At 37.0% G+C, this 25,873-nt stretch overlaps 1 protein-coding gene across 1 annotated transcript; it reads left to right on the top strand.

Moving 5' to 3' along the window:
• Positions 1-25,651, top strand: BIRC2 (baculoviral IAP repeat containing 2). Its single transcript, XM_044752367.2, has 9 exons — positions 1-381; positions 1,582-3,766; positions 3,865-3,964; positions 7,765-7,843; positions 8,456-8,504; positions 19,052-19,294; positions 21,622-21,876; positions 22,148-22,189; positions 22,297-25,651. The coding sequence occupies exons 2-9, from the start codon at positions 2,929-2,931 to the stop codon at positions 22,488-22,490; spliced, it is 1,800 nt and encodes a 599-aa protein (XP_044608302.1). The 5' UTR covers positions 1-381; positions 1,582-2,928; the 3' UTR covers positions 22,491-25,651.
• Positions 25,652-25,873: the final 222 nt, after the last annotated feature.

Genomic DNA, 25,873 nt, shown 5'->3' with positions numbered 1-25,873 from the left:
GTCCCCCTCAGGAGAATGTCAGGGACAGAGAGAGAACGAAACGTCAGCGCGCTCAAACCGCAAGGGCACAAATCGAAACGCCGAGATGATGTGGACCGTGCCGCCTCGCCCGGCGGGCTGGCCCACTGCCCGCAGCAGGGCGCGCGCGCCGTCAGGCTCGGCGACCGCAGACTCCCCGGCGCCCCCGAGCGGCGCTGACGCGGGGCCCGGCAGGGCGCGCTGACGTCACCGTGCGTCAGCGTGGGCCCAGCTTGGGCTGGGGGCTTCGGGAGCGCTGGAACAAGCCGGCCCGGCCTCTCTTCCGTCGCCGCCGCTTCTCCAGCGTCTGCGGAGGCCGCCAGGCAGCCGCGCTGTTTCCGCGTTTGCTGCGCCGGCACTGCGGTGAGTGCAGCTCTTCCGGGCCCGGGCGGCGCGGGCCCGCGGGGACCCATTTCCCCGAAGCGGCGGCCGGGCGAGGTGGCAGGGCTTGGGGCCCGGGCCGGGGGGCGAGGGTCGCCGGGAGCTCTTTGCATCCTGCTCTCTACTCTCGCCGAGGCTTTAATTTAATTCGGAAGCCCCATTTCCAAGACTTGAAGTCGGAAATAATTTTTTAAAAATTGAGCTGTCGGCACGCCCGCCCTGGCCGCCGCCCACTTTTCGCCCCTGGCACTCTGACCAAGATGTTTTCTCATAGTTTTTGCAGGGTTTTAAGGTAACCCTCGGTATGCCTTAAATTTAATGTAACGAAAACAGTTGTGTGGCGGCGAGATCTCGTTTTTTAGGCAGTTCCAACTGCGGTCCGCCGCTTTAGTGATCTGTTGTGAGAAGTAACTCCGGGAAATTAGTGAGTGAATCCCATAGTTTCTCTTCTTTTCTAATCTATCCCCCCGCCAGCTACAGTTTGCATAAAGACGGCAAAATCCACAGTACGGTGCTTGTAGCTACAAGTCTAAAGATAGGCTGTCAAGTCCTGGTGGAAGGAAAACATTTATGCAAGTGGTCACGTTCCCAAGGCCAGTGTTTCGCAGCCCGTTGTGCCATGTTTTGTTTTCGAGTTGTTTTCTGTGGTTGTTGCTGGGGAGTTGTGAGGGAATTGTAGAGTTTAAGGGTTTATATTGAGTTCTTGATACGTTTTACGCTGACTGGTCAGTTTGCCTAGTCCTGGAAAGGTTTGACGCTCAAAAAATAACGTTATTGCCTAATTATTGCTGTCCTGTTGCTGATGGGGTGTAGTCTTTTTCACCACTGTCCTCTTTTGCTTCTAGAAAACTGCCAGAGATGTTATCTTTAAACTTTTAAAAGTTGTCACGAAGAAAGGGGAGGAGACCAAGGACACAATATTTTCCTATTTGAAAATGTCCGTCTTCAAAGTTGTATGTTTTAAAAAAAAATGTATAGTTAGTGCTAAGGGGAGTATATTGCATTTCTTTTAATTAAGAGATTTTCAAGTTAGAAAGTTTTCGTGACAAAGTGTTGAAATTAAGATGTAGTATTATCTAAAGTGTAAATCATTGTCAAGAGTTTACTGAATAAATTGAATTTGTAAGTTCTATTTAACATGAAAATAGTCTTCTAAAAGTAACTTTTGTTTTTTCTTTTCAGATTTACAGCCCCGAAGAGTCTACTTTTTTCCCCTTATTTTTTTTTCTCCTGCAGTAATAAATCCCATTATGGAGACCCAGAAACTGTATAAAGGGATATAGTTTGAATTTTGTGGAGTGTAATTTTGTGTATGAATAGGGTATTCAGAAAGAAGGCTAGAAGGGATAATTACTGGTACATTTTGCAGAAGCAGTAATTCTGTTGGTAATACAATATTTTGTTAGGCGTTTGTGGTAACATAGAAAGGATAAGCTGTATCTTGATAAATTGATTTATCTTTAATTACCAAATGAGTATATAGTAGATGCATGACCTTAAATGAGAGACAGGTTATTTAATTTTTAAATGGAGTATAAAAAGTTTCAGCTGTGGAAATTTTATGGTTAACTAGTTAAGTTTATGGAGAAAAATACTTCCGTTGATCAGGTGTAATAAAGTGGTATGCAAAGTTAGGAAGAAAGACAACATAATAATGGTTGCAGGAAATGGAAACAAATATAGACAATATTTAACAAAGATGGAAGAGTTAGCAGTTTGTGAGATTTAAGCAAAATAAATTTCATTTGACATCATACACACTATAAGAAGCGTAAGTTCAGTAAAGCTTGTGGGTGTTTACGTGCCCAAAAGTTGTTAGCTGAAGCTAGTATAACCCACTTACGTAAATACTATGATGATAAGCTATATGAAGTTAGCCTTTAGATAATGTGACCATATTTAGCCTAGGCAAGGTGGTTTTTTCTGATATCATATTAAAGTGCTTGTAGGGAAAGAAACCTGAATATAGGTTTTTCCTCTTATAGCATACTTAGTAATTGGCTTGGTATCCAGGCTTTGTAGCTTATAATCAAAAGCAAATTAAAGGCATAATTTAGATATTCTGTAGTTGTTTGGAATTTTGGGAATATAAATCCCCTTGGAAAATCAAGGAATTTTAACTTATTTTCACAAGTGTGTCAACTTAATTCAGGCCCTTAGGTTAGTATTGCACCAAATAATGAGCAAATAACACTTGAGTTACCTAAAAGAGTTAATATAATCCCCAAGAGTGCTAAATACTACCTAATACTAAGTACTGAGTACTAAATAGTCTCTTGGTAATTTAGGAGAGGGATCATCCTACCTGAGTGTAAACTCAGGTATAAATCCAGTAAAGAAGGTTTAGTGAATTTTACATAAGTCGGAGCCTATCATTTGATTCTTTTTTATGGTAAAATCTAATTAGTGTGAAGAGATGAGAAATTTCATGTGAAGCTTTTTAGCCATCCAAAAGTAAAATCACTCATGCACAAAACTACCTCCCAAAGACTTGTCCCAGGTCCCTAATATCAAAAAATTAAGAGTATAATGGAAGATAGCACAATCTTGTCAAGTTGGACAGTCGGCAACAAACAAAAAATGAAATATGACTTTTCATGTGAACTCTACAGAATGTCTACATATTCAACTTTCCCCACCGGTGTTCCTGTCTCAGAAAGGAGTCTTGCTCGTGCTGGTTTTTATTACACTGGTGTGAATGACAAGGTCAAATGCTTCTGTTGTGGCCTGATGCTGGATAACTGGAAACAAGGAGACAATCCTATTGAAAAACATAAACAGCTATATCCTAGCTGTAGCTTTATTCAGAATCTGGTTTCTGTTACTAGTCTGGAATCCACCTCTAAGAATACTTCTTCTCCAATGAGGAACAGTTTTACACATTCATTATCTCCCACTTTGGAACATAGTGGCTCATTCAGTGGTTCTTATTCCAACCTTTCACCAAACCTTGTTAATTCTAGAGCAGTCGAAGACTTCTCCCCTTTGAGGACTAACCCCTACAGTTATGCAATGAGTACTGAAGAAGCTAGATTTCTTACTTACCATATGTGGCCATTAACCTTTTTATCACCATCGGAATTGGCAAGAGCTGGCTTTTATTATATAGGACCCGGAGATAGGGTAGCCTGCTTTGCCTGTGGTGGGACTCTAAGTAACTGGGAACCAAAGGATGATGCTATGTCAGAACACCGGAGGCATTTCCCCAACTGTCCATTTTTGGAAAATTCTCTGGAAACGCTGAGGTTTAGCATTTCAAATTTGAGCATGCAGACACATGCGGCTCGACTGAGAACATTTATGTACTGGCCACCTCGTGTACCAGTTCAGCCTGAGCAGCTTGCAAGTGCTGGTTTCTATTATGTGGGTAAGAAACTAATATTTAGCTTTACATTTTATCTAGTTCATTTTGATTTACATATCAGAATATGTGTATATTCAGTTTTAGTTTTTTGTTTTGTTTAGGTCGAAATGATGATGTCAAATGCTTTTGTTGTGATGGTGGCTTAAGGTGTTGGGAATCTGGAGATGACCCATGGGTGGAACATGCCAAGTGGTTTCCAAGGTAATTGTTTTGAAAGGTATTTCCACACAAAACTCTACTTAAAAGAAGTAGGCATACTTGCATGATTAATTACATTTCACTATAGCAGTTGTTTTACCATTGGGGAATTAACCTTTTAAAATACCAAATTTTAACATTAATTATTTTGATGAAACATGTTGTAGAATGTCCTGTGTTTTCTTCTTTTGTAAGCCATGTATGCAGGATATAATTTAACTTATTCTTGATGACTCATTTACAATTATGGTCATACATTTCAATATATTTCCCATTTTACTTTAAAGAAGACTTAAGGATTACAAAGATAGGTAAAATAAAACAAAAAGAACCCAAGTTAGGAAAAAGAAAGAAGGGAAAAGGAAAACAACAAGGGACATAAAATGGATCTAGGAATAAGACAGGATATAAAAATGCATATAATATAGGCTGATTGTTAAGTCTGATTATAATTGTAAATTATTTTTTCTGTATAGTTTTATCTTGTTTCATGTCACGTATCTCCTTTTAGTCACTCTGTCTCTAGCAGTATCTCTTTTTTTTTTTTTTAAAAGATCGGCACCTGGGGCCGGCCTGATGGTGCAGCAGTTAAATTCACATGTTCCGCTTCGGTGGCCCGGGGTTCGCTGGTTCCGATCCTGGGTGCGGACATGGCACCACTTGACAAGCCATGCTGTGGTAGGCGTTCCACATATAAAGTAGAGGAAGATGGGCATGGATGTTAGCTCAGGGCCAGTCTTCCTCAGCAAAAAGAGGAGGATTGGCGACAGTTAGCTCAGGGCTAATCTTCCTCAAAATAAATAAATAAATAAATGAAATAAATAAAAGATCGGCACCTGAGCTAACATCTGTTGCCAATGTTTTTTTTTCCTTCTTCTCCCCAAAGTCCCCCAGTACATAGTTGTATATTCTAGTTGTATGTCCTTCTGGCTCTGCTGTGTGGGACACCGCCTCAGCATGGCCTGATGTGCAGTGCCGTGTCTGTGCCCACGATCTGAACCAGCGAAACCCTGGACCACCGAAGCAGAGCATGTGAACTTAGCCACTCGGCCACGGGGCCAGCCCCTCTCTTCTTTTTTTACTGTAGCCTGGAAAGAATTTAGAGGTGGTGTTGTTAGTGGAAATAGAATTAGAAATTTATTCTGTCTTTGTTTTTGAGTAGCTGTGTGAACTTGGACAAACCATGTGACAACTTTGAGCCTCTTTCTTCCTCTGTAAAATGAGAAGGTTGGACTAGATGTTTTTTTTTAAATTGTAGTAAAATAATAAGTTACAAAATTTATGATTTTAGCCATTTTTAATTATAGAGTTCTTTGGCATTACGTACATTCACATTGTTCCTCAGTCATTACCACTGTCCATTTACAGACTTTTTCGTCTTTTCAAACTAAAACTTGTACTTATTACGCTAACTCTTCATTTTCTCCTCCCCCCAACCCCTAGCAACCACCATTCAACTTTCTGTCTGTACGTTTGACTACTCTTGGTACCGCATATAAGCGGAGTTGTGTACTATAGATAATGTTTTGACCTGTGAGTGCCTTTCACAATAATGAGGAATCTCTTGAACCCCTTCAGAAAATTAAAAAAATTCTTTTGTTGTTTTTGTATAATATAAGATAAAAAAGAAGTATGAAGTAAGAAATATTTTATTACGGGTTAGTACATTGTTAAAAGTTGTGTTTTAAAATTATGTCTTTAATATTCATAATATATCAAGATAAATTTTGACTTTCTAACTCTGGAAAGTAACATATTTTGTTTATTTTCAATTATGTAGGAAAAAGCATGTTTATTGTCACAATTTTAAGTGACCTGATTATGCCTAGTTCTATGGGATTCTCTACATATAATTTGAAATTTAACTAATATTGTGTCAAAGAGACCAAAACAGCTTTCCAATTTTAGTGTTTGAATTGCTGCATTTTGTCCTTTATAAAATAAAACAAAACAAAATCTTGGTTTATTTCTGTAATTTGTGTTTTGTTTTAAATACTTAAGGGAAAAGGCTTAGGGGTACTTTTTGTAATCACTTCTGAAAACAACAAATTCAGTTGTGGATAATCTTAAATCTCAGTAAATGAAAAACCAAAATAGATAATCATTATTACTATATTTTTACACAGTTTATTTATTTATCAAATATTTGGGTGCCTACTGAGTACTATTTTAGATGCTGGGGATGTAACAGTGAATAAGACAGACAAAAATCTGTGTCCTCATAGAATTGATTGGAGAAGAGAAATATGGGGCAGCCAGGATTTGTTATACTTCCTGTCTTTAATCATTATGAATATAAGTTAATCAGTCCCAGAATAAAAATAATTTAAGACTGTATAAAGATCAGGAGCACAATGACAGGTAGCTATGTTATCTGGGTGATAAACTTGAGTCTTGAGCATGCTTGTATGATCTCTACTAATTCTACCCATTCACTAGTTGAGGGACATTTGGGTTATTTCCAGTTTGGAGTGATAATGAATAAAATCACTATGAACATTAATAAACATTTGTGGACATGAGTTTTCATTTGCTTGGATAAATATTTAGGAGTGGGAGTGGTGGGTTGTATGGCAAGTTTGGTTTAACTGTGTAAGAAACTGCCAAATTGTTTTCTGAAATGGCTGTGCCATTTTAAATTCCCACTGGCGATGTATGAGACTTCCAGGTGTTCCGCGTTTTTGACTGCACTTGTTATTGTCAGTCTTTAATTTTAGCCATTCTAATAGATGTGTGGCGGAATCTCACTGTGATTTTAGTTAGCATTTCCTTAATGATTAGTGATGGTGAGCTGCTTATTTGCCTTCTATATATCTTTTTTGGTGAAGTGTCTTATTCAAATCTTTTGCCCATTTTAAAGTTCTTTTTTTTAATTACTAGGTTTTGAAAGTTCTTAATATATTCTGGATTCAAATCCTTTATCAGATGTGTTTTGAAAACTGTCAGACTGTGGCTTGTCTTCATTTTCTTAACACTGTCTTGATGAACAGAAGTTTTTAATTTTGATGGTGTCTCTTTATCAGTTTTATCTTTTATGGATTATGCTGTTGGTCTCTTAGCTAAGAAATCTTTACCTAACCTAAGGACAAAGAAGATTTTCTCCTATGTTTTCTTCTAGAAGTTTTATTGTTTTCAGTTTTATATTTAGGTATATGATTCATTTTTGTATATAGTGTGGGCCTAGGTCAGGGTTCTTTGGTTTTTGGATATGGATATTGAGTTGTCTAGCATCATTTGTTAAAAAACAAAAAAGAGTGATGTGGAAACAGATGTTACGTGAACTTCCTGGAACACCTTTGAGAAGTTCTAGTAGTTTGAAAACAAGTATTTGGGAAACACTGTCACATTATGTATAGATGAAAATATTTGATTCAGTATTTTTGGAGGGAGAGTTTATGCTTCAAATGTAATGAAAGAGTGGACACTGGGGAAAGATGAGCAGTTATTATATTGTAAAAGATCACATTTTCAATACTGAATTAGTTTCTGAAACTATGTTAAGCCCCAAAAGTAAATTGTCTAGAACAGCATTTTTCAAGCCTTAGCTTGTGCTCCTTTTATTGTTGTTATTATGTTAATGCATTTAAGTAGAAAATATCAGAATGCATCAACACATAGTTAAGAGTTTGTAGTGTTTTTTTGAGAATTTTGTTCCTGTTGGATGTGTGTGTGCGCCAGCTTGTGATGTAGAACGTTTATACTATGGGATACATCAAAGAGTTGGAAAGCCAATTTTCTAGAATGGTCAGGTTATATTTTGGTATAAAAGAATTTTTAAAAATAATTTTCCTCTTGTGTTTTAGATGTGAGTTCTTGATAAGCATGAAAGGGCAGGAGTTTGTTGATGAGATTCAAGCTAGATATCCTCATCTTCTTGAACAGGTAAATAAGTTTTTATAATTGGCAACATTGAATGAAATAATACTTTAAAAAAATATTATTAGAAGTGACATTTATATCTGTTTCCTTATTAATTATAGTTACATGTTTTGTGTCCATATTAATGACACCTTTATTTTTGTTTTTGTAACCACCTTGTTTGTTCAGGGCTAAACAAAAAATTGTTTTCTATTTTTAGTTTTTTGAAAAATCACTCAGCTTGCCATTGTACAAATTTATGTTGAGGTGGAGGAGGATCTTTAGTGTCTCCTCCATCTTTTCCAGGAAAACCATCAAAAAATAACTTGTTAGGAGTTTAGAACTCCTGAGAGTGATCTAACTGAAATATGACCTTCTAAATGGAAAAAGAAACTATTAATACTTTTTCCTACTTTCCTGAAACTAGAGAAATACTTGAATTTTAATTTGGAAGTAGGTAGAGTTCGAGGAAATTTTTGTGATGATTAAGGTAAAACAAAGCAAAATGAAATATGTAAAATACCCAGTTTTCAAAACAGTATGTACATTACTTAAGATAAACTTATCTAACTGTTGCTCTGTTCAGGTTGTTTGAGATTTCTGATTTTACCTATTAGTTTTTCTTCTGTTTCCTAGCTGTTGTCAACTTCAGACACTCCTGGAGATGAAAATGCTGATCCACCAAGTATGTTTGAAAATATTTCAGATATGGAATAGGGATTTTTATAAGAATGTTAAGAATGAAAGTATGTAAATAAAGGATTTCTGAGGTCATAGGAAAAAATGCTAGGAAGTTAACTGATAAATATTATGTGTCTACCAAGATTCATGACATTTTTAGAGGATTCTACAAAGTATACTAGTCTTTGTTCTTAAAGTGCTGATGTTCCAATTGGAGAAAGAAGAAACGTGTAAAAGAAAACCAACTATAGCAAATAGCTCAAAGAATGAGAACTGCAAATAATAAGCCCTCCAAAGAGCAAGAGTTTGCTATAAGCTAGCATGTGGGAAAAGGCCCGGTTCACTTATGTTTTAAGAATTGGTCTAGATGTTAGGTATTTGTCAGGTGTACAGTATTTTAGTGCAATGATAGGAGGTATAGCTTATGGCTAAAACTTAATTTAGCCACATATGGCATTTAGTTAATGTATGTAATGTACGTATGTTATGGTGTCCAAAATAGTCCACTGTTTTTGTTTTTTTTTAAAGATTGGCACCTGGGTTAGCAGCTGTTGCCAATCTTTTTTTTTCTTTTTTTTTCCTGCTTTATCTCCCCAACCCCCCGTACACAGTTGTATATCTGAGTTGCATGTCCTTCTAGTTGTGGGATGTGGGACGCCACCTCAACGTGGCCTGACGAGTGGTGCCATGTCCACACCCAGGATCCGAACCCTGGGCTGCCACAGCATAACGCGTGAACTTAACCACTCAGCCACGGAGCCGGCCCCAACACTGTTTTCTGCACTGCACTAGAAAGAGGTGTTCTATTCTTGGCATCCCATTTCAAAGAGGGATGTTGGCAGATTTGTAGCAGAACCAGAAAAAGATGACCAAGATGTCTAAGGGTCCCAGAAACTGACTCAGGAGGATTGTTGAGGGTTTGTTATTATTTGACTTGGAAAAGGAAGAGTTACTTGGGTACATGATAACTATCTCCTGGGTAATAAAGCTGGAAAAGACAGTATCTTACTTACTTGATTGTTCTTACTTTGAATTTATAACTACAGCTTTCTAGTGAGCTGCCTTGCAATCCTGCAGTTCCCTAATAAAATCACTTTGCTAAACTTCCATGTGACTGTTTCACGTTTTCTCTCTTCATAAGTTTAACACTCTTTCCTACCTTGTTCCCAGCTCTTAACCTTGCTTCACTGAGACAATAAAAACAGGGAAGAGAGGACTACTTTATCTTCTCACCAGGAAAACCACCAGTTTACATAATGTATCCGTATACTTTCCTTTCTCTTGTTTTATAAAGAATGCATTGTCCTTCCCTTGTGTAAGGCCAACTCTTCCACTTGTCCTCTGTCCTCTGAATCTCATCCCTTACCGTCAATCTAAGGATTTTTCTTTGGCAGTGATCTACACTTTTTCACATCATCGATTTTTCAATCTGTCCAAATCATTTATTTCAGCATGCAAACAGAATGTACTATAGCCAATCCTAAGAAAACCTTTCCTTGAACCTGTGTCCCCATCCAGCTATTGTCTCGTTTCTCTGCTTCCCTTGACAACAAAATGCCTAGAAAGCTTTCTGTGCTTACTCTCTTCTTCATCTTCCGTGCTTTTTTTTAACTTGTTCTACTAAAAACTGTTCTTGTCAGAGTCACCAACAACCACCATCCTAGCAAATCCACTACTTGACCTGTTTTCAGCATTTGAAATAGTTGACTGCTTTACTCTTTTTCTTCCCCCAAGCTTTATTGAGATATAATTGACACATAACACTGTGTAAGTTTGAGGTGTACAGTGGCCTGATTTGACACACATATATTGCTAAATGAGTACCACATTAAGGTTAGTTAACACATCTGTCACCTCACATAAATAGAATTTTTTGTGTGTGATGAGAACATTTAAGATTTATTCTGTTAGTAACTTTCAAGTATATAATTCAGTATTGTTAACTATAGTCACCACGCTGTATATTAGATCCCCAGAAATTATTTATCTTATAAGTTATTCATCTTATAAGGTCCATCCATGGTGTCACAAATGGAGGGATTTCCTTTTTTTTATGGATAAATAATATTCTGTTGTATATGTATATTATCACATTTTCTTTATCCACTCGGCTGTTGATGGATACTTAGAGGTATTTTCCATGTGTTGGCTACTGTGAATAATGCTGCAGTGAACACGAAGGTGCAGATATCTCTGAGACAGTACTTTCATTTCCTTCGGATCTATACACAGAAGTGAGATTGCTAGATCATTTGGTAGTTCTATTTTTAATTCTTTGAGGAACCTCCATACTGTTTTCCGTAATGGCTGCACCAATTTACATTCCCACCAACAGTGTACAAGGGTTCACTTTACTCCACAGCATTGCCAACACTTATCTCTTGTCTTGATAATAGCCATTCCAACAGGTGTGAGATGATATCTCCTTGTGGTTGTGATTTGTGTTTCTCTGATTATTAGTGATGTTGTGCATCTTTTCATGTACCCATTGGCCATTTGTCTGTCTTTGGACCTATGTCTGTTCAAATTCTCTGCCCATTTTTTAATTGGGTTGTTTTTTTGCTGTTGAGTTGTATGAGTTCCTTATATATTTTCAATGTTAACCCCTTAGCTGATATATGGTTTGCAAATATGTTCTTCCATTCTGTAGATTGCCTCTTCATTTTGTTGATTGTTTCCTTTGCTGTGCAGAAGCTTTTTAGTTAGATGTCATCCCACTTGTTTTCTCCTTTTGTTGCTTGTGCTTCAGGTGTCATATCCAAAGAATCATTGCCAAGGCCCATGTCAAGGAGATTTTTCTCTGTATTCTAGGAGTTTTATGGTTTCAGGTCTAAAATTTAAGTCTTTAACGTATTTCAAGTCAGTTTTTGTGAGTAGTGTAAGATAGGGGTCCAATTTTATTCTTCTGCATGTGAATATCCAGTTTTTTCAGCACCATCTATTGAAAAGACTTTTTTCCCCATTGAGTATTTTTGGCTCTCTTGTCAAATAGTAGTTGACCTTATATGCCTGAATTTATTTCTAGGCTCTTTATTCTGTTCCATTGGTCTATATGTCTGTTTTTATGCCAATACCAAACTGTTTTGATTACTATAGCTTTGTAATATAGTTTGAAAACAGGAAGTGTGATGCCTCCAGCTTTGTTCTTTTTTCTTTCTTTTTTCTTTTAAAGATTGGCACCTGAGCTAACAAGTGTTGCCAATCTTTTTTTTTTTCTTTCTGCTTTATCTCCCCAAATTCCCCCAGCACATAGTTGTATATCTTAGTTGCAGGTCCTTCTAGTTGTGGCATGTGGGACGCCACCTCACCGTGGCCTGACGAGTGGTGCCATGTCCGTGCCCAGGATCCGAACCAGCGAAACCCTGGACTGCTGCAGCAGAGCCCGTGATCTTCACCACTTGGCAACAGAGCCAGCCCCATGTTCTTTTTTCTGATGATTGTTTTGACTCTTTGGGGTCTTTTGTGGTTCAGTGTGACTTTTACAATTGTTTCTTCTATTTCTGTGAAAAAGTGTTGTTGGAATTTTGATAGAGATTGAATTGAATCTATAGATGGCTTTGGGTAGTATGGTTATTTTAACAATATTAATTCTTCTAATCCATGAACATGGGATATCTTTCCATTTATTTGTGTCTTCACTTTCTTTCATCAATGTCTTATAGTTTCAGTGTCCAGATCTTTCACCTCCTTGGTTAAATTTATTCTCCAGTATTTTTTTTCTATTGAGATACAATTATATTTTAATGTTTTTGATAACTATTGTAAATGGAGTGGTTTTATTTATTTCCTTTTCTGATATTTCATTGTTAGTGTATAGAAATGTAACTGATTTTTGTATGTTGATTTTCTTTTATCCTGCAACTTTACTGAATTTGTTTATTCTAGCAGTTTTTTAGTGGAGTCTTTAGGATTTTCTATATATGAGATCATGTCATCTGCAAATAGAGACAACTTTACTTGTTCTGTTTCTGTTTGGATACTTTGTATTTCTTTTCTTGTCTAATAGCTCTGGCTAGGACTTCCAGTACTATTTTGAATAAAAGTTGTGAGAGTGAGTAGCCTTATTCCTATTGTATAGGAAAAACTTGCAGCTTTTCACTACTGACTATGATGTTAGCTGTGGGTTTGTCATGGCCTTTATTATGTTGATGTATGTTCCTTCTGTACCAAATTTGTTGAGAGCTTTTATCATGGAAGGGTATTGAATTTTCTCAAACACTTTTTCTGCATCCATTAAGAGGGTCATATGATTTTTATCCTTTGTTCTATTAATATGGTTTATCACATTTATTGATTTTCATATGTTTAACCATCATTGCATCCCAGAGGTAAATCCTCTGATGATATGTGTGGTCCTTTTAATGTGCTGTTGAATTTGGTTTGCTGGTACTTTATTTAGAATTTTTGGATCTATATTCATCAAAGATATTGGCATGTTTCCTCTTTGTGTAGTATCCTTATCTGGCTTTAGTATCAGGCTAATGCTAGCCTCATAAAATGAATTTGAGATTGTGTCCTCCTCTTCAACTTTTTGAAAGAGTTTGAGATGGATTGGTGCTAATTCTTTTTTAAATCTTTGATAGAATTCACCAGTGAAACCATCTGGTCCAGGGCTTTTCTTTGTTTGAAGGTTTTTGGTTACTGCTTCAATCAGCTTAGTTGTTATTTGTCTATTTAGATTTTCTATTTCTTCATGATTCAGTCTTGGTAAGTAGTATATTTCTAGGAATTTATTCATTTTATCTAGATTATCCAATTTGTTAGTGTATAATTGTTCAAGGCAGTCTCTTTCTATTTTTGGTGTGTCATTTGTAATGTCTCCTCTTTCATTTATAATTTTGTTTGAGTCTTTTCTCTTTTTTCTTAGTTTGTCTAGCTACAGGTTTGTCAATTTTGTTTACTTTTTCAAAAAACCAACTCTTAGGGACTGGCCCCGTGGCCGAGTGGTTAAGTTCGCGCGCTCCGCTGCAGGCGGCCCAGTGTTTCGTTGGTTCGAATCCTGGGCGCGGACATGGCACTGCTCATCAGACCACGCTGAGGCAGCGTCCCACATGCCACAACTAGAAGAACCCACAACGAAGAATACACAACTATGTACCGGGGGGCTTTGGGGAGAAAAAGGAAAAAATAAAATCTTTTAAAAAAACAAAAAACAAAAAAAACCCCAACTCTTAGTTTCATTGTTTTTTTTCTATTGTCTTTGTAATAATATCATTTATTTGCTCTTCACTATTTCCTTCCTTCTGCTAACTTTGGGCTTAGTTTGTTCTTTTTCTCTATTTTTGATGTATAAAGTTAGGTTGTTTATTTGAGATCTTTCATTTTTCTTAATTTAGGCATTTATTGCTATCAACTTCCCTCTTCTGACTGCTTTTGCTGCATCCTCTAAGTTTTGATATTTTGTGTTTTTATTTTTGTTTGTGTCAAGATATTTTCTGATTTCCCCTTTGATCCATTGGTTGTTCATGAGTGTGTTGTTAAATTTCCCTGTATTTGTAAATTTTTCAGTTTTCTTCCTGTTACTGATTTCTAGTCTCATGCCATTGTGGTTGGAAAAGATACCTGATATGATTTCAGTATTGTTAAATTTGTTGAGGCTTGGTTTGTGGCCTAACATATGCTCTGTCCTGATGAATGGTCCATGTGAGTTTGAGAAGCATGTGTATTCTGGTGCTTTTGGATGGAATGTTCTGTGTATGTCTGTAGGTCCATTTGGTGTATACTGTTATTCAGGTCTGCTGTCTCTTGTTTTCTGTGTGGATGATCTATCTAATGATGAACATGAGGCATTGAAGTCTTCTACTCTTTATTGTATTGCTCTTTATTTCTCTCTTTACTTCTGTTAGTATTTACTTTAAATATTTATGTGCTCCATTGTTTGGTACATTTTTAATTGTTATATCCTCTTGATGAATTGACCCCTCTGTCACTGTATAGTGACCTTCTTTGTCTCTTGTCACTGATTTGACTGAAAGTCTATTTTATTTGGTGTAAGTATAGCCATGCCTCATCTCTTTGGTTGCCATTTGCATGGAATATCTTTTTCATCTCTTTACTTTCAGCCTGTGTCCTTAAAGCTAAAGTGAGTCTGTTGCAGGCAGCATATTGTTACATCTTGTTCAGCCATTCTGTCTCCCTTGATTGGAAAATTTAGTCTATTTACATTTAAAGTATTTGTTGATATGTAAGGACTTACTATGATTTTGTTAATTGTTTTCAAACTGTTTTTTAGTACCTTTGTTTATTTCTTCCTCTCTTGCTGTCTTCCTTTCTATTTTCTGTGATAGTATGCTTTAATTCCTTTCTCTGTATATTTTGTGTATCTACTATAGGGTTTTTGCTTTATGTTTACCATGAGGCTTACATAAAACGTCTTATAGATATAATTGTCTGTTTTAACCTGGTAGCAACTTACCTTTAATCATATACAAAAACTACACTTTCACTTCTCACGCCACATTTTACACTGTCATATTTACGTTTTTTATATTATGCATCTGTTAACAAGTTACTGTAGGTATAGTTAATATTATTGTTTTTTAACTTTTTTACTTGAGATATAGTTACAGTATGGAATATTCTCAGTTTGGTACATATTTACTTGTACCAGTAAACTTTATACTTTTATATGTTTTCATGTTGTTACTTAGCATCCCTTTATTTCAACTTGAAGAAATCCCTTTAGCATTTCTTGTAAGGCAGGTTTAGTGTTGATGAACTCCCTCAACTTTTGTCTGGAATGTGTTTATCCCTCCTTTGTTTCTGAAGGACAGTTTTGCTAGTATTATTGGTTTGTGGTTTTTTTCCTTTAGTACTTTGATAAAGCAAGTCACTCTGTCTTGGCCTGCAAGGTTTCTGTGGAGGAATCTGCTAATAGCCTTAGGGAGTTCCCTTGTATGTGATGACTCATTTTTCTCTTGCTGCTTTTATAATTCTCTCTTTGTCTTTGGCTTTTAACGTTTTGACTATAGTGGGTCTTGGTGTAATCTTTGGGTTGATCTTGCTTGAGGTTTTTTCAACTTAGTGTTTTTGGATATCCATTTCTCTCCCAAGATTTGGGAAGCATTCAGCTATTATTTCTTTAAAGAAGCTTTCTCCCGCTTCCTCTCCCTCTTTTTCTGGGACTCCCGTGATGTGAATGTTCATTTACTTGTTGTTGTCCCATAACTCATGTAGGCTTTCTTCACTCTTTTTCATTCTCTTTTTTCTTTGTTCCTCTAACTGGCTGATTTCAAATGATCTCCCTTTGAGTTCTCTGATTCTTTTTTCTGCATGATCAAGCTCTCTATTGAATTTTTCAGTTCTGTCATTGTATTCTCAGCTCCAGAATTTCTGTTTGGTTCTTTTTTATGGTGTATATTTCTTTATTAAACTTCTAATTTTGTTCATGTATTGTTACCCTCATTTCATTTAGTTGTCTTGTTCTCTTGAATTTCATTGAGTTTCTTTAAAATGATTACATTGAGTTTGTTGTCAGGCAAATTGTAGGTCTCCATTTCTTTGGGGTTGGTTCCTGAATCTTTATTAGTTTCCTTTGGTATTGTCATAGTTGCCTGATTTGCATGATATTTGTAGCCTTGCCTTGGTGTCTTTGTATTTGAAGGAGGAAATGCCTCTTCCGGTCTTTGTGGACTGGTTTTGGTGGGTAAAGACCTCTTTCTGTTGGTTCCCTTGGCTGCTGGGATTACCTCAGAAATCACAGTTGTGCTTAATTGAAGCTGGTGACAAGGCTGTTGCTGAGTCTGTGGTGGGATACATGGTTGGTGGGCTTGTCACAAGGGGCTCAGGCTGGCATGGATCCTGTCTCGTCCCTTGATGGATAGGACTGACTCCAGTACATTGTTTAGCAGGATGTTATTGAGACAAAGGTCTGCTTCAGGGTCCACAGTTTAGTCCTCAGACAGCAGGCCCGTGACCAGATGTGCAGATGGGTATGGCTCCCTCTAGGTCCCTGGGAAGGCTCCTGTCTGATCACTGATGGGTCCCTTGATGGGTAGAACTGGCCCTGAACTGTGGCTGAGAGGGGCTGGAATGGAGCCCCAGGGCTATTTCATGTGCTGCAGCGAAGATTGAGGTCTGTGGACTTGGCTCTGGAGGCACAGATGGGCGTGTCTCCTGCCAATCTCTTTGGTGGACTAGGCTGCTCCCTCCCTGTCGTCGGAGAGTCTGGAACTGTTTCAGGATCTCCTGAGGTGCAGACATGAGTGTCTCCCACCGGCTCCATGTGCCAGCAGTACTGCTTGTGGACTGTGGCTGGGATGGACTGGAACCAGATTTAGGGTCCTTTCAGGAGCCTGTGGTGCACAGCCAGAGTGTCTCTTGCTGGGTTCCTGTGTCAGCAAGACTGTGGACTGTATCTGGGGTGGTTGGAGCCCAGTTATGAGGCCATTTCAGAATCTATCGTCTGACTGAGTGTGGCTGATTTACCTCCAGCGGCTCCCAAACCCTGGCTGAATCTGGTTCACAGGCAACTTCAGTGTCCATAGCTGGTCTGAGGTCTGTGTGCCTGTTACCCAAAGCATGGACTCCTTCCCATTCCCTTGGTATATGGTGTTAGTGACAGGACCAAGCCAAATGGGGCTGTAGTCAAGTCCTGAGAGGTGTGGAACTGTTTCTGGGTCTGTAGCCAGGACCATGGTCAGTGAGTCAGCCACCTGGGTATGGGCTTGTCTTCTCAAAACGTCTCTCCCTGGTGTTGAACTTCACTGGGATTTCATAATCTTCTACTCGGATCCCAAAGCTCCCATGAGGCAGTTTTGCCCATGGATGGATTCCAAATTGTTGTTGAATGGAGATACAAGTAGGGGACATCTTATTCAGCAATCTTGGCTGACATCAAAATCCTGCATCCTTCATAAGACATTTTCTTCACTTCCCGATGCCACATTCTTGGTTTCCCCCATTTCCCTGCTTGATCATGAATAGTCTCTTTTAGAGGCTACTCCTTTTTCAAACTTCTAAATGATGGAGTACCTGTCAACACTCAGCCCAAATTTATTTCTCTGTTTCCTGGGCTCTAGGCTGGCATGTCCAACTACCCATTTAAATCTCTACTTGGCTATAACAAGTGTTTCAGAGTTAATATGACCAAAGCAAACGTTTTCTTCTTGTCCTTTATCCCCCAGATTTGTTCCTGCTCTGGTCTTCCCCATCTCAGTTAATGGTATCCACTTGCTAAGGTCAAAAAGTTGGCTCAAGTTAGGTTAGGCATCATCCCTGATTTCTCTCTTTACTTTGTATATTTAATCTGTTCTAAGTCCTGATATGTCCCAAATCCTACCATTTCTCTCCATCTCCACCACTATCAACCTAATCCAGACTGCCATCATCTTCTGTCATAATATCCTAACTGGTCTCTCTGATTCCATTTTGCTTCATAAAAGTTTGTTACAGAGCTGCCAGAATAATCTTTTGAAAAGACAAATCAGGTTTTTCAGTCCTCTGCTTAAAATCCTCCTAGAATATTCTAGCAAACTTAAAATATGAACTCCCAAGACTCTACGTGACCTGGGCGTCCCCCTCGTCTCTGACTTTCTACCATCTTCTTTCTGTTTCTTGAATATATCAGACTTTTCTCTTGACTTAAGACTTTTTATACTTGCTATTCTCTTCCTGGAAGACTTCTCTCAGATATTCCCATAGATCACTCCTTATCATTAAAGTGTGTGTTCTGGTGTTATCTATCAGGTAGTGTTTCCACTTATGTTTGAACAAGGGAGCACAGTACACATTATAGCCATTGTATATTTGTGTGTTTATTATAACAGCTTTCAAGCAGATGGCAGTAAGGTATCTTAAAGAATGATGTCTTTATCTTTTTCACAGAGATGCCCTATTAGCCAGCATTGACCCTGTTATCAGAAAATGCCTCCCTGATTGCCCTGAGTTGTCCTCCTGCCTCCTAGTTTGTTGTAATCACCTTACACTGCTTTATTTTCTTGAGAGCATCTGTTGTTGTCTGAAATCACATTACTTTACTCCTTTAACCACATTTTTAGACATGTCTTGCATGAATTAGTTGTCCATTTTACTGTTCTTCCCTTAATGTTATTCTCTCTGCTTTATCTATCCACCTCTCCTAGATTCTGCTCTTGTCCATCCTTCAAGTCCAAACACTAATGCCATCTTTTCCATGAAGTCTTTGTTGATTTCCCCAACTTTCCTGGCTGAAGTGAGAAATTATCTCACTTCTCACTATCTGAATTTGTGTGGCATATTGGTTTTCAAAACTGACTGTACATTAGAGTCATTTGGGGAATTTTTTAAAGATACAGATTCCTAAGCTCCATCTCTAGAGAGTCTCTTATTAAGTAGGTCTAGGATGTAGCCTTGGAAGTTGTATTTTTAAAAAGTATAGCATACTCTTATACTTTGATTTGATCCTTATCAAAAGTTCAAACTTTTGTTGGAGTTATAAGTAATTGGTGCATATGGCTCATCTCCCTTACTAGGATATAAGCAGCATGACATAAAAGATTGTGTCAAAGTAATTATTTTTCTCCATATTTTATGTTTGTAAAATTTAACATGGGTACATGTCTTTTCAAATAGTTGTTCATTTTGGACCTGGAGAAAGTTCTTCTGAAGATGCAGTCATGATGAATACACCTGTGATTAAAGCTGCCTTGGAAATGGGCTTCAGTAGAAGCCTGGTAAAACAGACAGTTCAGAGTAAAATCCTAACAACTGGAGAGAATTACAAAACAGTTAATGATATCGTGTCAGCACTTCTTAATGCTGAAGATGAAAAAAGAGAAGAGGAGAAGGAAAGACAAACTGAAGAAATGGCATCAGGTATTTGGGAGTGTTAGTCACCTGCATTATTTCTCAGTGGGGTTCATAGGACTGTCTCACATGTTGCAGGACAGCTAGCATCCTTGTCTGTCCCCTAACTGCTGATAGCAGCCACCAGTCATTTCCAGACTGCATATTCCCTTCTCCACTGTGGGCAATGTACTACTCTAGTTGAGAACCGTTGACTGCAGCTTTTTTCTATATGCTTATTTTCCAATAAGATCCCTGATTTATGCTAACCAGAGGATTTTAGTATAACTCTTTTCTTGAGCTGTATTGCATTTCTTCCTCACATATAACAAATTTAAATTGGTTTGAAAAAGCAAGATTTTAAAGTTGGATCTAGGTCTTGTTTCTACTTTGTTTTTCTTTTAAGTTCCTTCAAATCATATTCTTAATACGGTGTTTGACTTTCTAAATACTTGCTAAGTGATTCTTATACAAAAGATAGGAATGATGATGAAATCCTAGAGCTTAACAAGTAGCCCCTGCCCAACCCAAAGATAGTAGGGAACTGATTTTGGTATTCACATCAGTCTGTTAAGCCTCAGACTCCCAAAACAAGTCTTTTGAGTTATCATTCCTTCAGCAAATATTAATTGAGTGTGAGCACCTATGTCAAATACTGTACTAATCATGGTGCTTGCTCTGAAGAAGCTTATAGACTGGTTCTGGAGACTAGTGTACCGAAAGGCATGGTTAAAGAGCCAAGTGAGGTGAAGTTTGCATATATAGTGTGAATTAGGGTATTTGGGCTGGAAGACACTTTTTCTGTTTAAGCTCGTAAGTAATGATGGGAATAGTTTAAGAGAACCTTATCGTGGGGCCATCTAGCAAAATGTTTAAAGTCTGACTTCTAGATTGAGACAGATTTGTGTTTAAATCCTGGCTCTGACAGTTGCCTGTTTGGTAGTTTATTTAACCAGACCTCAGCTTTCTTTTTTTTTTTTTTTTTTTATTAAGATTTTTTATTTATTTTTTCCTTTTTCTCCCCAAATCCCCCAGGTACATAGTTGTATATTCTTCGTTGTGGGTCCTTCTAGTTGTGGCATGTGGGACGCTGCCTCAGCGTGGTTTGATGAGCAGTGCCATGTCCGCGCCCAGGATTCGAACCAATGAAACACTGGGCCGCCTGCAGCGGAGCCCGCAAACTTAACCACTCAGCCACGGGGCCAGCCCCAGACCTCAGCTTTCTTATCATAAAATGGGGAAGGAAAATGGACTTCTCTTTTTACAACTTATTTCTCACTAAACTTGTAAATATAGAGATGTACTGTTTTTTTTTTTTAAAGCTTAAAAGAGGCAATTAAATGTTATGGTGATTGGGACAGCAAAAGAAGGAACTTTTTGAAGGCTATCTCAGGAGTTCATGCCCATATTCCATAAATGTAGGGAATTTAGCATGAATTTTATGTGATTTGGGGTTAAAGGAGAAAACATTTGCTTTTATAAAAAGATTAGGCTTGATTCATATGCAGTTTGTTTTTTTAAATTGATATAAACCTAGACATTTATAAAATAATATTGGTAGCTAGCTATGTGCCAGGTATTGTGCTAAATACTTTTAATGTATTATCTCATATAATCCTTGCAACTCTTTGAGGAAGGTACTATTATTATCTTATTTCACAGATGAGGAAACTGAGGTAAATGGAGGTTAGGGCACATAGCTGGTGGTAAGTGGCTAGGCGGGCATGGGGCTCTAGGTCTGTCCTGACCTTACACTCAAACTTTTCAACGCTGCAGTACTGCTGCTTAAGCACGGAGTTGAAAAGAATGCTAATCTAGGAGACCTCATTCTGCAACTGATTCTTTCTGTGACCTTGGACAGGTCACTCATTGTTTTCTGAGTCTTTTTCTCCCTATCTGAAAATTAGATGCCTTGTTTAATTGACAGGATCTTTGTATCAAGTGAGACAATTTACTTGAAAATGCTTATAAAAGTAAAGTGATATAATACAATTAGAAGTCAGTATTACTAATGGCATGGGGGAAAGTACAGAGGTGGGAAATTTTTACTGTCCTCTAAAATTCTCTGCTTACTTTCAACAGAATAGAGCAGGGTTTTAAGGTATGTAAATATATAGACTTTAAAAAGTGACGAAAACAGAAACCATGTATGTATTATATAATATGCCGTAGCTAAATATTCTGCAAGTTTTCCAAATGCCAGACATTAATGTGCAAAGAAGTAATTTTGTTCTTTTTCGAGCTCCTGTTTGTTGAGTGCCTAAATTGTTTGTAGGGTTAGTTGTTAGTGACTGTATGAGTATAATTGAAGCAGTTTAAAATCTAATGGATTTTTTCTTTTTTTTTTTTAAATGAAGATGATTTATCATTAATTCGGAGGAATAGAATGGCCCTCTTTCAGCAGTTGACGTGCGTGCTTCCTATCCTGGATAATCTTTTAAAGGCCAATGTAATTAATAAGCAAGAACATGATATTATTAAACAAAAAACTCAGATACCTTTACAAGCAAGAGAACTCATTGATACCGTTTTAGTTAAAGGAAATGCTGCTGCCAACATCTTCAAAAACTGTCTAAAAGAAATTGACTCTACTTTATATGAGAACTTATTTGGTGAGTTTGTTGATAAAATTATTTTAGAAATCCTTGGGATTATGTTTATCTTTGTGTTTGACAAACAAATCCAATTAGTGGACTGTTGTCTATATGTTGTTGTAAAAAAGTGAAATCCTTTATTGCCCAAGTAGTATAGCTAAATAAAACCTGATAATATATAGCTAAAAGCTATGTCCTTCAATAGATGGTGGTGGAAAAAAACATGTAGTAGGTGAAGCAGTCTTGTATTTGGTAGAGTGATGCTTTTCGTATGTTTTTCTTTCCTCAGTGGAAAAGAATATGAAGTATATTCCAACAGAAGATGTTTCAGGTAAAACAAAATAAAGACTTAAGACCAGCATGAAATATTCTTTTTTTTTTAATGGGAGGTAAAGTAGAAACTGAATTTCACTAAAGTTTTTTTGTTGTTGTTACTAGGTCTGTCACTGGAAGAACAGTTGAGGAGGCTCCAGGAAGAAAGAACTTGTAAAGTGTGTATGGACAAAGAAGTTTCTATTGTGTTCATTCCTTGTGGTCATCTGGTAGTATGCCAGGAATGTGCCCCTGCTCTAAGAAAGTGTCCTATTTGCAGGGGTATAATTAAGGGTACTGTTCGTACATTTCTGTCATAAAAGAAAAATAGGCTATATATTAGCCTATATGTAAAAAAGTCTTTAAAATATTGTTGAACATTTGAAGCCCTCTGAAGCGAAAAAAGAATTGTGGGTTCTTTAATAAGTAGCATTTGTATTCTACTCTGCTTTGGTACCAGTAATCTTGTATTAAAAAAAAAAAAAACCCCAGATAGTCTCATATATTGTATTTAATCTTAATCTCTGTTTAATGAAAGAGAGGATTTATGATTGATTGAGCTATGTTAGTGTACATGTGTAAATGGGAGGAATTAAAGGAGGTGTCTCAGTGCTATTATGTGTCATTTCAGGAGAGACTGGATTTGGCATTCTTTCTGAAAGCTTTGATTACTAGGTAAGAGTGTAGTTTAAAAGAACTGGAAACCAGGATCTCTGGAGTTTATCAAAGTTATGGTGTCAAGTTCTCTGGTGTTTTTTCACTTGTGTTATAAAATAAGGATTTTTCTCTTACTGATAAAAAGCTTTTCCCTAATTTGTGAGAAACGTCTTAATAAAGTTCTTTAAAAAGACTACATCATCAAAAATTTCTTTTCTCCTGATTTAAAGAGTAATTTCCATATGTTTTCATAGGGTTATAAGGATTAAATGAGATAATGTACACATGCAGAGTACCTGTCACATCGTTAAGTACTCAGATGCTAGCTATTAAATAAAAAATTAAATTCATGCAACAAATTGCTAGGAAGTGTTTTTAATAGTAATGTGATTTATGAGAATTCCTTTAGATGACAGTATCTATTTAGTTGCTTTGTATATTATAATTTGAATTAAAAATCTGTATCAGGAAATTATTAACAAATAAAACTAGGTAAATCTGTGTTGGGATTTTCAAAAAATAGTGTAATTGCTTTGTTGCATAGGTGTTGGTGAAATGCAGGGGTAGAATACAGGCAATGGTAAGTATCTCCTTTTTGAGCCCACTCATATTTCATCTTTCCCAGATCAGGGTCTATGGCAGACTTCTGAGGCCAAGGGGAAAGGAGGTCTAAAATGAAAAACTCTCCATTTTCTTCTTATCCCACAACTCCTTTAGATCCCTTTAAATAGAGAAGACACTGGAAGAGTGACAATTTCTCCATCGTTCAATCTCTTTTCTTGCCTTTATTTCCATTCTAATGTGCTGTTGCATTTATGTAAGTCCAAATGCATACTTTTAGGTGCAAGACCTCCTGTCAGTGAATGTGGCTTCCTGCCATTATAGAAGGAAGGTAAGGAGGGAATTAAATCATTTTAGAAACTGTTCTCTTTTTTCTTTTTGCTTAATAATAACTAGTATGTATTGAGGATCCACCATATGTCAGACACAGTGCTAGATTCTTTCACCTATTAAGATGTGTTAAGGGCTGAATTGTGTCCTCCCCCAAATTCGTATGTTTAAGTCCTAATCCCCAATACCTCAGAATGTGACTGTTTCTAGATAGAGGCTTTAAAGAGGTAGTTAAGGTAAAATGAGGTCATATGAGCCCTAATCCAAAATGACTGATGTCCTTATAAGAAGAGATTAGGACACAGACACCCAGAGAGAGGATCATGTGAAGATACCGGAGGAAGATGACCATCAACAAGCCAAGGTGAGAAGTCTCATGAGAAACTGAATCTTCTAACATCTTGATCTCGGCCTTCTAGCCACCAGAAGTGTGAAAATACATTAGTGTTGTTTAAGCCACCTGATCTGGTACTTTGTTATGGCCTTCATAGCAAACTTCTACAAGGTGCTAGGTATTTTAAAGCACATTCGCTCTAATCCTTTCAACAACTGCGAAGTAAAATTTGAACATGGGCCTATCTCACTCCTTAGCTTATGATTTTTGGACAAGTTGTTTTATTAAGCTGTGTTAATGTTTTTAAAAATTTCATGGGTTGTCGCTCAGAGGAAATATAACCATTTTTATTTGAGTTCTGTTTATTTGAGAGTTTATCTTACTTGGCTTTATTCAGCTAGTCAGTTTTAACAATGTATAAGAACTTGTTTTTTTTGCATTTTGTAAAAATATTGCATAAAATAAAGTAAATGGTCATGTAGTTAGTATCTTAACCACTTGCTGAGTTGTCATATGTACCTTGATCAAAGTAGGGTTTTAGTCCCTTATCCTTTTTGCCCTCCTAATGTTGATAATCAGTGTCATGACAGTTAATCCTTATTGAACAAATGCAGTCATGTGTCATTTAAGGATGGAGATACATCTGAGAAATGGCATCATTAGGTGATTTCATCATTGTGTGAACATCATAGAGTGTACTTACACAAACCTAGATGGTATAGCCTACTACACACCTAGGCTGTATGGTGCTAATCTTATCGGACCACTGTCGTATATGCGGTCCATCGTTGACCCAGTGTTACGTGGTGCATTACTGTAGATGAGTGGCAGATGCTTTGTTAGGTTTATTTATTGCTTTATTTAATCCTTAAAGCCCCAGGAGATGTTATCCCTTTTTTTGTAAATGTGGAAATTTAGGCTCAGTGAAATGATAAAGATTGCTAGAGATAACAGGTGGAGGATTGTATATGGTGAATTGTATATGGTCCAGGTGGGCGTGACTGCAAAATGTTTACCTTTTTAAATTTTAGTCTCTTGTTAAACTGTACTTTTGAAGTTTTTTACTTTTCTACTTATGTTTAGGAATAATATGTCTCTATTTCTTTACATATGTTCCTTCTTGACATAAATGGGGGGAATTGTGTAATTTATCACTTGTTAGGCCTCTTATTTCTGCCTTGGTAGTTGCGCATGATCTCTTTGAAGAGAGCACAAGTACTGGAGCTGAGCAGCAGGATCTCTCTTCTGCTTCACGCTAACAATTTAAGAGGACCTTTACTTTCTTGACTGCCATTCTGTAAGGCAAATGACAACTGACTGTCAGTTTTGAAGACAGACCTAAATATTTTTCCAGAAGTATAACATTTCAGTCAGTATCCCTACCATATAGAAAATAAACCTATTACAGTGTATAGTAGCAGTTCTTAAACATTTTGGTCAAAACCCCTTTTACAATCCTAAAACGTTACTCAGGATGCTAAAGAGCTTGTGTTCATGTGGATCTATTGATGTTTACCATGTTAGAAATAAAACATTTAAAAATATTTATTCATTTAAAAATAAACTGTTTTTTAAAAAAATAAAGCAATGTGTATTACATGTTAATGGAGCATTTCTTACAAAATAGTTATTTAAAAATTTAGTGAGAGGAATGGCATTGTTTATGTTTTAGCAAAGCTCTTTGATGTCTGGCTTAATGGAAGACAGCTGGATTCTCCTATCTGCTTCTATATCTCATCTTTTGTAACATGTTGATTTGGTTGAAGTATATGAAGAAAATTCAGCCTCTCAGAGTATGTATTTGGAAAAGAAAGGAGAATT

The sequence above is a fragment of the Equus asinus genome, chromosome 20 (assembly GCF_041296235.1).
Source record: "Equus asinus isolate D_3611 breed Donkey chromosome 20, EquAss-T2T_v2, whole genome shotgun sequence".
NCBI lineage: Eukaryota > Metazoa > Chordata > Mammalia > Perissodactyla > Equidae > Equus > Equus asinus.
Note: the sequence above shows the minus strand (reverse complement) of the source record. Positions and strands in the feature narration are given on the sequence as shown.